Source organism: Silurus aristotelis, assembly GCF_946808225.1.
Source record: "Silurus aristotelis genome assembly, chromosome: 11".
NCBI classification, from domain to species: Eukaryota; Metazoa; Chordata; class Actinopteri; order Siluriformes; family Siluridae; genus Silurus; species Silurus aristotelis.
In genome coordinates, this window is record NC_139584.1 from 423265 (window position 1) to 433264 (window position 10000).

A 10000-nucleotide genomic window follows, 5' to 3' on the forward strand; every position below is an offset into this window, starting at 1 on the left:
AAAGTTCAAATAATACAGATTGTAATAGTTTGTGTGAAAAGGAATTTCCTGGGAGAAACTTTATAAATTAAACAAAAAAATGTTTTATAAAGAAAAATAAGATTTTAAAAGAGCTTGATGTGGGGATTGAACTAACAGGCTAACTAGCAGAATTCTGGAAATATAGAGAATTCTTTGTGGAATTATGTGACACTTGGCATGTATTAATAATGTTATTTTATTTTAATGAAAAATAAATAAATGAAGAATAAATGTAACAACTCATCAGCCAATTGGCTAGCAAACTAACATTAGCTAGCTAGCAGTTTGTTACTTGTTAGCATGTTAACTAAGTTATTAAACTTTTTGTTGTAGACAAATAATTTTATTATTTTACTATAAAAACTTCCCTGACTTGTTTTTATAAATAGTTATTATATAAAAGTGCTTTTTGTCAGGTGTGTGTAATAGCGGCCAGATTTTTAGCCAAAATTATTACGGTCATGTGATGAAATTTTGTTTTCCGATTAGTCAGTACCAACAGTAAGTAAATGAAACAGTAGATGGCGCTGTTGATCTCTGTTCTGTTCAGTTAGCAATAAATGTATAATAACTCATTACATTCAACAAAATAACACAAAAAGTTGAATACAAATGATCCAACCAAAAAGCTTAAAACAACGCAAACAGAAAATATGAGATAAAGGAATAAGTGCATACATAAAACTATAATTATAAAAAAGCACAAAATACTTGCTTTACTTTCAGTAAAGTTTCGAGAATTAAAGTGATTGATGGTGGTGGTGTTTCTGGGGTGCTGGTGATGGTGGTGGTGATAATGTTGGTATTGGTGTTTCTGGTGGTGCTGATGTTGGTGGTGGTGTTGGAATTGGTGGTGGTGCTTGCGTGTGTTGGAGAAAGTGGTGTTTTGGGTGATGGTGTTGTAATATAAACGGTCCTGATCATCTCAACACTGAGAGCCTGCACTGAAGTGAAAGGAGGTGAAGTGCCACGTCGTCATTTTAACAATTCATTCATTATTTATTTTAATAACGTATTTGAGTTAAAATTGAACGTAAGTAAAATTCTAATCAGCCAGTGAGGGATTTTAACTCCTGCTCGGGGTGTTGTTTACACCAGAATAATAAAATTACACCAAGTTCAAAGTTCAAGTTTTTCATGTGTTTCAGAAAAACTTCAGACCCTTTCAGATGACTTTCGGTCTCACAGGTGTGTTGTTTGGATGTGTGTGTGTGTGTGTGTGTGTGTGTGTGTGTGTGTGTGTGTGTGTGTGCGCAGCAGGACATTATGTAACGTTATTAAACACCAGGTCTGCATCATCTTGGTGTTCAGGCTTCGTAATATTGTTTCCTGGTGACGGTGGACGTCACTCCTCTCTGCACCATCTCCACCTGACGCGTAACACTGCCACTCATCTGCTGTGTCACCTGTCTGCTCGACATCATCATACCTTCTGAGAGGAGACACACACACACACACACACACACACACACACACACACACACACGTTAGCATCAAGAGAGAAAAGCAGAAAGACAGACAGAGAGACAGACAGCAATAGAAAGAGAGACACAGCAAGAGAGACAGAGAAAAACAAAGAGACAGACAGCAAGAGACAGACAGACAGACAGACGGACATAGAGACGGAGCGAGATGGACAGACAGGGAGACAGACAGGGAGACAGACAGGGAGACAGACAGGGAGACAGAGAGAGAGAGATGGACAGACAGAGAGACAGACAGGTTACCTGGGGTGATGAAGGGTTCCGTGAACATGGTGTGTGTTGTATGTGTTGAGCTCTGTGATGGTAAATTAAACACTTCTCTCCTCATCACAGACTGACCACCGTACTGACCCATAGAACCTGTTAGAGTGAGAGAGAGATTTACATTTTAAAATCAGTGTGTGTGTGTGTGTGTGTGTGTGTGTGTGTGTGTGTGTGTGTGTGTGTGTGTATCATACCATCCTGAGACTCGATGGTGATGATTCCCTCTCTCTCCGGCCCAAAGCCCTGTGTGGTCTGAGCCTGAACTTTAAATTTATACGGGACATTTTCAGTCAGATCAGAGACGGTCAGGGACGTAGCAGAGTTCCCACTCAGCTGGAACGAGCGCTGATCTCCTGCACGAATAAAACAATTCTCTTAAATATCAGCTCACAGACTTACAACATCAACTACAAAGATACAAACTCTGATAACTGAAAATAGTGTCTACTATAACCATTAACTCCTTCACCTGCAGTGACAAAAATCTGCAACAGATCTGTGCACTGGAACTAAGAAATGACTCAAATTTATCTAGAAAATAAAAGGAATTGATTTAGGAACATTGAAGCTGAAGTACTGTTCCACTCTGACCTCCACCATGCAGCTGTTCACAGGTGACCACGTAGCCCAGGATCTCGCCATTGGGTTTCCGTGGTTTGTCCCAGCTGAGCTGCAGAGTCTCGGGGCTCAGTGCGGTGAACACCAGGGGACCTGGAGCACTCGGTGTGCTCAGAGTAAATGAAGAACCTAAAAACACCATCATGTGAGATCAGAAATTTTGCAAGATGTATCTATTTATAAAACAACACTGGAATCTAGTCGGTTTTTTTTTACCTGGCACGGGGCTGAGAGGGCTCTTGGGGTCCACTGCAGACTCGATGGTGATGACTCCCTCTCGCTCCGGACCCCAACCCTCCTGACTCTCAGCCTTCACCTTGAACAGGTACGACTGGTTGGGCAGAAGGTCCTGAACTACCACAGAGTTCTGCGCAGGGTTAGTGATGTCCATGCGCTTCATTTCTCCTACAGGATCGTTATGCACAAAGTCACACATGTAGCACTGTAATGAAAATCCTGTCAATTTTGCATTGCAGGAACTCAGCGTTGGTACTAACCTCCACTAAGGAGCTGGTAGAGAACACAGTATCCTGATATGGGCTTTTCGCAGTGGGGCTCCTGCCAGCTGACCTTCAGTGCTGTAGGGCCCAGAGCTGAAAACACCAGCCTGCTCGGGGTTTCCGGGACACCACGCTGCAGCCGAGTATCTAATAATAACAAACAACTCTTCATCAACATCGCTGTGTTTTTGTGCTGACTGCAGCAACAGCATTATAGAAGCTTGAAATAAATCAGTGATGCAAGTTGCTTATATAACAACATACTGGTACAGACATTAAACATTACATCTCTTCAACATTTGGTTAGAATTTCTTCAGCACTAGTTCACTTATTCCAAGTCTGCCAACATTATATAGCACCGGGCCCTTATGGCTCCTGGCACTGTATTTATCAACCAATCCATAAAGGAGTTTCTGCTACTAGATTCGGACTCCACAGTTTGGATTGGTTGCTCCATATCCACTCACCCTGGAGAACCCTGTCCAGGTTCTGCAGAGCTTCGTTGATGTCATCTGAGCGATTGTGAACACGGGAGTTCAGGCTGTAGCTTGTAGTTGTAGTCTGGCTGAAGCTAGAGCCGCCTGAAAGTGTGCCACCACAGGCCATGGCAGGGAAGTGCAGGGCAGGACGAGGTAGGACAGTGAGAGATGAGAGAGGCATGGCAGAGCATGGAGGAGAGACATGGCAGAGCAGAGCGAATGTTACAGGAAGAGTCAGTTGAGAGTTTAAGCGATAAGCAACCGAAGATTCCTGCCAAAAGCTGTAATGCTTGGCAGCCATTTACTTTAAACATGAAACAATGGAGCACTGCTTTTGTGCTGAAGCATTGATACACAAACAATACACACCTTCAGACAATCTACTTACTCAGAATGTCAGAGAATCCACCAGTCAAGTCACTCATCACAATGGAGTCTCTGATTCCATCACTGTCATAATAATTCCTGTTTTCCGAACGTTTTCTCAAGATCACGTCCTCGGTATGGATGTCATGTTTGCGAGGCACAGAATCTCCTGGAAAGGAATTGTAACATCAAGAGAATGCTGGCTATCAGTTAAGCAACAGTACCTTCAATTTCTCATACTAATTTATCAAACTTTCACACTCAATATACACTTTTATAATCATCAATGAAAACATTAGACGTGTGCAAACCTTTGCTGGTTATGTAAGTATTTGTGGTGCTGATGTTACGTGACAGGGAACCACTTCCACCACCTGGGAACAAAAACCCTTGATCCCATTTTCCATTCATGATCTGGTCTGTAGATACAAAGAGGGAAACAAATTAACATTAAGACCAAGAAAACAGGATGAATATTCCCCCTTCACTGAAAAGAGATCAGACTTCAAAACAGTCCCTCAGACATGTTCAACTGTTCTCATGTAAAAAAAAAAGAGTTCCCATATTGGTGAAGAATAGAAGATCCTTCTCTCTTCAGGCACAGCTGTAGCAGCAGCAGGGTTTGTAGGACTAGTGACAGCATTAGCAGATTCTCTTGGATGTAAGCCATGACATTCATCATCCGCATTCTCGTTTGTTCACCAGCATTGGGTTTGCAGAAGGGAGTTTTAACCAACAGTTTTCCTCGACACCAACCCAAAGCACGGCAGCAGCATTTTGAGACAAGCGAGCAATCCGAATCAAATAGATTGTATAGCATGGCAGCAGAGTGGCAGCAGGAGTAGGGGTATGCTGACATGCGGCCTAGCAGGGGACATGTTGAGATCTTCACCTTGTAGAAGGTTCTGGTAATGGCCACCTTGAACAGAATTCTCAAAACGGACACCATGTAGAGGGTTCTTGCAAAGGCCGGTTGGATGAGGGGACTGGGAATGAGCAGTGGCCAGAAGATCATCTTTTTCCAAAGTGCTTGTGCTTCGTGTGGGGATGACATCAGCAGGCAGTTTCCAGGAGACAGTACGGAGATCCAGGTCTGATCCAACAAGCTTAACGTGCTTCCACCGCTTGCCTTCAGTGTTCATGTGGGGGGAAGCAAGCAGAGCATGGGGGACAGGTAGGTAGGCTGGCTATTGTTAGTGACTACATTCAAGCAAAGCAATAGAGAGAGAAGAGGAGTCCCGTGTAAAGATCTGGATGTCAAAGGTAACTGATTTAGCAGAACCCAAACATGCATGAAGGTACTGTTGTAGTAGAACATAAGCAGGCATTACAAATCAAGCAAGAAACTGTATTTTCCAAAAAAGTAAATGAATCTAAACCTCAAATATTTCCAAGATATTTATGTTTTATAAACAATTCTGAATGTTGGAATCCTAGAAGTTGGGATGATGCTTGCACATCATCCTTCCACAGGAGGTTCAACAGAGCTTCCAAATGGTGATAATGAAAACGATCCACTGAATAAAACTGAGAGAGCGTTTTAAATAATCCAGAAGTGCAGTGTTTAAGCAGAGTGTCCCTATTTAATCAGTGCTACGTCTGTAAAGACGAAGAAATCCAATCAGGACATTTTCTTTAGATGATAAATCGATGTTTTTGAAGAGCTAAAGGGATGCTAACAATGATTGAAAACCAGCAAGGGCATGAAAGCATGCAACAAGCAGGTGTTTTACTCACCTTCAGAGAACTCAGACACGCTAGGTCTGCTGCTGGCGGTGGGTGAACGAAGAACTTCATTACTGTACATGAGAAAGCTGTCGTAATCGTCACCGGCCTCTGCATCCACGATCGGAATGTCAGGAATAATGGGAACTGTTGGAGAAAAAATATAAATTGATGGGCAATAAGTATTCAGATTACACCTAATTATTTATAACCAACATGTAAATAATACATTTCTCAGGCTTACTGGACATGGGTCTGTGTGGCTGGGTTGCCAGATTGATGGTGGCGTCTCTGTATGGCCCCCATCCCACCTTGTTGCTAGCACGCACTTTGTATCGGTAAGTCTGGGAAGGCTGTAGGTTCTCAATAAGCAGCATGCGTTTCTTCGGGTTGTCGATCTTCACCTTCTTATCAGGTCCAGTGGGTTCTAAATCAAATACAATCCAAATCTGATACATAAACATATCCAGCTGCAGACAAATATTAATACAGGAATCGCTACACTTACTGCTGTCCTCATTGATGGGGGTGTAGACAACTTCATAATCTGTGATCACACCATTGGGTTCTGCTGGTTCTGCCCAGCTCAGCTGAGTGACAGTCGGGCCAATGACATTAAAAGCCAGACGGCCTGGTTCACTTGGGACTGCATGGAAAGGACACCACATAGAAATGGAAATACAGTTCAGGGGAAAAAACACTTGTATTTTCTATTTCACTTCCCAACACACCTGAAGTAAGTCAAGTATCAGACTGGAATTTCGTGACATTTCTGTGATTTGATGAAGTTAAAGTAAAAGCTAACAGTGAATAATTAGCATAATCTTGGTGTGCAAAATGCTAAGCAGTGATGCTACAGAGCTACTCATGTAAAATGAGATGATCTCACCATCCTCAAGAGTCTGGCACTGTACAATGTCACTGTAGTCTCCGTCTCCCTGAGCGTTATATGAACACACACGCATCTCGTAATCGCAGAACGGGTAAAGATTCGTCAATTCAGCATGAGTGCTTTTGACATCCACAACCTGAGCATCAGCTTCAGGGTCTCCATAAATCCAGTACTTCACCTGGAAGAGAAAATCATGAACACACACACAGTGAAAGAGATCATGTACATATGGCAGTATTACCTGTTTTTACTATTATTAATAATCTCTCTATTCTTTGTTAAATGTGTGTGTTACCTTATAGCCCTTGGCTCCAGACTGAGGGTTCCAGTTAAGGCGGATCTTTTTAGGGCCTGTAGCAACAGTTTCTATGTTGGCCGGAGGAAGGATTCGCCCAGTAGGAGATGAGGCTTTAATAGGAATAGTTCCAGACTTCGGTAAGAAATCTCCTGTAACAGGAATGAAGTATAAACGATCAGCTGTGAGTGCAAACGCTCTTTAATTCCGTCATTAAAAATCTTTTTTCCGAAGTTGAACCTTCATGTGTGCTGGAACTCAGAAGTCTCAGATGTTTCCTGTCTGTTAGAATGAAATTTACAGAGTGATATTTTTCCAGAGGAAATAATTTCTCACCTTTAGGATCAATGATGTTGACCTGCGTGGTCTTCCGGTCTCGGACCACGCTGTTAGAACTCGGGTCGTACAGCTCCAGCTGGAAGTTTTCTGGTTTGGAGGGAACCTGCTGTGTGCGAGTGTCAATCACGATGTTCTTCTCCATCTCTCCTGGAGCGAACTTGAGTGGGCCGGACAGGTTGAAGCGGGAGGAAATTGTGCGCCAGGTAACGGTAGAAGGGTTTTCCAGACCTTGAGTGCGGATCACAGGAACGGTGTAGAGCGCGTCCGATATGTTGAAGGTCTGAATGCTGTTTTTGAACATGATCACGCTTGGATCTAACACACAGGGAGGGGAAATAATATTCATTTAATATTTATCTTATCTTTTGCAGGCCTGAAGGAACTTCCAGAGAAATCTATAATAGAATTTTGTCCTTCTTTGGTAAATCAAACGTTCATGAATCTGCTCGATTCCATTTTCTGTTGCTTGATGCAAATATGTGCAGGATGAACTTCTGTGTAAACACACTGTTTTTGTTTAATTCTATCTTTTCCTATTCGTTTATTCTGAGGATGTGAGAAAAGCTAAGAGATTTACCTTTGATTGTTACAAATCCCTGACACTGGAGACTCCTTCCATAATCACCTCTTTATGATCTTAACTGCATGTTACTGTATTCCCTCAGGAGATTAGTGACTCATAAACACTCAGAGCTCAGTTATGAGTTATGACCGAGTGTCCTGGCAGATGATCTCACTCTCACTCAGATGAATATCTGACTTGCATGTTGCGGTTGACCTGGAGTGACCTTCACCTGGCTTGTCGGCGATGTTGATGGTGGTTCGTGGGTATTTGCCGAGTTTAGCACCCTGACGTGGGTTGCTCAGATCCATCACAAACTGTTTGGGCTGTTTATCGATCAGGGAATCTCCCTCCCCGAGCTCCAACAGCTTCACTGGGACCATCTTCTGAGTTTCTCCAGCCTGGTACATCAGATCTCCATCCACTGAGAGGTAGTCCTGAAGGGTCCAAACATAATCACCTTCTCAGTTTGCACAACATTCACAGGACACATCAGGGCAAAGTGCATTCCTCTGAACCATTGGCCTCACCTTCTTGTCCTTAGCGGTGAGGTCACGGGTGCAGTAAGTAACCTGAGTGCGGCCATCTTCGATGATGTCACGGCTAATTGGGATGTTAGCGACGCCGTCCTGACGGGAGAATGTGTACGAGGGCTGGAGGAACGTCAGAATGCTCTTAGCTGCAAATACACACACAAACACACACACGCAAACGCACACACACATTAGGGAAAGTGTTTAAGTTGTAGAGTTTAAGTTGGAAGTGTTTAAGTGGTAGTGTTTAAGGGGGAAGTGTTTAAGTGGTAGTGTTTAAGGGGAAAGTGTTTAAGTGGTAGTGTTTAAGGGGAAAGTGTTTAAGTGGTAGTGTTTAAGGGGAAAGTGTTTAAGTGGTAGTGTTTAAGGGGAAAGTGTTTAAGTGGTAGTGTTTAAGTGGTAGTGTTTAAGGGGGAAGTGTTTAAGGGGAGGGGGTAAATTGGTAGTGTTTAAGGGGGAAGTGTTTAAGTGGTAGTGTTTAAGGGGGAAGTGTTTAAGTGGTAGTGTTTAAGGGGGAAGTGTTTAAGTGGTAGTGTTTAAGGAGGAAGTGTTTAAGGGGGAAGTGTTTAAGTGGTAGTGTTTAAGGGGGAAGTGTTTAAGTGGTAGTGTTTAGGGGGAAGTGTTTAGGGGGAAGTGTTTATTGGGAAGTGTTTAAGTGGGGAGTGTTTAGTGGGGAGTGTTTAAGTGGTAGTGTTTAAGCGGGAAGTGTTTAAGTGGTAGTGTTTAAGGGGGAAGTGTTTAAGGGGAGGGGGTAAATTGGTAGTGTTTAAGGGGGAAGTGTTTAAGTGGTAGTGTTTAAGGGGGAAGTGTTTAGGGGGAAGTGTTTATTGGGAAGTGTTTAAGTGGGGAGTGTTTAGTGGGGAGTGTTTAAGTGGTAGTGTTTAAGCGGGAAGTGTTTAAGCGGGAAGTGTTTAAGTGGTAGTGTTTAAGGGGGAAGTGTTTAAGGGGAGGGGGTAAATTGGTAGTGTTTAAGGGGGAAGTGTTTAAGTGGTAGTGTTTAAGGGGGAAGTGTTTAAGTGGTAGTGTTTAAGGGGGAAGTGTTTAAGTGGTAGTGTTTAAGGGGGAAGTGTTTAAGTGGTAGTGTTTAAGGGGGAAGTGTTTAAGGGGGAAGTGTTTAAGTGGTAGTGTTTAAGGGGGAAGTGTTTAAGTGGTAGTGTTTAAGGGGAAAGTGTTTAAGTGGTAGTGTTTAAGGGGAAAGTGTTTAAGTGGTAGTGTTTAAGGGGGAAGTGTTTAGGGGGAAGTGTTTATTGGGAAGTGTTTAAGTGGGGAGTGTTTAGTGGGGAGTGTTTAAGTGGTAGTGTTTAAGCGGGAAGTGTTTAAGGGGGAAGTGTTTAAGGGGGAAGTGTTTAAGGGGGAAGTGTTTAAGGGGGAAGTGTTTAAGGGGGAAGTGTTTAAGGGGAGGGGGTAAATTGGTAGTGTTTAAGGGGGAAGTGTTTAAGTGGTAGTGTTTAAGGCGGAAGTGTTTAAGTGGTAGTTAAGGGGGAAGTGTTTAAGTGGAAGTGTTTAAGTGGTAGTGTTTAAGGGGGAAGTGTTTAAGTGGTAGTGTTTAAGTGGTAGTGTTTAAGGGGGAAGTGTTTAAGAGGAGGGGGTAAATTGGTAGTGTTTAAGGGGGAAGTGTTTAAGTGGTAGTGTATGAGCCTCACCGTGTTCTTTAATCACTGTGATATTGACGAGACGTTTTCCGATGGTTGCGATTCCTACAGGAACGTCGATGGCTTCCACCAGCAGCTGTTTCTTATCATCATCCTCATCTTTAATGAAGAGTGGAACCCGAACATCCACAGATTCCACACCCTCCTGCAGCTCCACCGCCCCCATCGCCTCTGTCACACACACACACACACACACAGGACACATTAATATTTTAGATTTTACTTGCTATTCAGACTTTACTTACACCACTCCCTCACTCTATCATTTC

At 43.0% G+C, this 10000-nt stretch overlaps 1 protein-coding gene across 5 annotated transcripts in view; it reads right to left on the bottom strand.

Moving 5' to 3' along the window:
* Window positions 1–10000, bottom strand: part of itgb4 (integrin, beta 4) — a 27012-nt gene that overhangs the window by 95 nt on the left and 16917 nt on the right. Inside the window, exons 26-43 of one of the 5 annotated variants that reach the window (XM_083554829.1) lie at window positions 9723–9902; window positions 8077–8225; window positions 7779–7983; window positions 6982–7299; window positions 6646–6797; window positions 6348–6528; window positions 5967–6104; window positions 5703–5885; window positions 5471–5605; window positions 4045–4152; window positions 3756–3902; window positions 3356–3469; window positions 2885–3034; window positions 2604–2792; window positions 2361–2516; window positions 1964–2122; window positions 1749–1865; window positions 1–1453 (exon numbers count right to left, since the gene is read on the bottom strand). The exon at window positions 1–1453 is cut by the window's left edge and continues 95 nt beyond it. In XM_083554829.1, the coding sequence (XP_083410955.1) occupies window positions 1329–1453; window positions 1749–1865; window positions 1964–2122; window positions 2361–2516; window positions 2604–2792; window positions 2885–3034; window positions 3356–3469; window positions 3756–3902; window positions 4045–4152; window positions 5471–5605; window positions 5703–5885; window positions 5967–6104; window positions 6348–6528; window positions 6646–6797; window positions 6982–7299; window positions 7779–7983; window positions 8077–8225; window positions 9723–9902 (2906 nt within the window). In that variant the 3' untranslated portion in view covers window positions 1–1328. Of the gene's footprint in view, window positions 1454–1748; window positions 1866–1963; window positions 2123–2360; window positions 2517–2603; window positions 2793–2884; window positions 3035–3355; window positions 3470–3755; window positions 3903–4044; window positions 4153–4194; window positions 4863–5470; window positions 5606–5702; window positions 5886–5966; window positions 6105–6347; window positions 6529–6645; window positions 6798–6981; window positions 7300–7778; window positions 7984–8076; window positions 8226–9722; window positions 9903–10000 lie in introns of those variants that run through there. The other 4 variants (XM_083554830.1, XM_083554832.1, XM_083554831.1 and 1 more) reach the window with 4 other exon arrangements.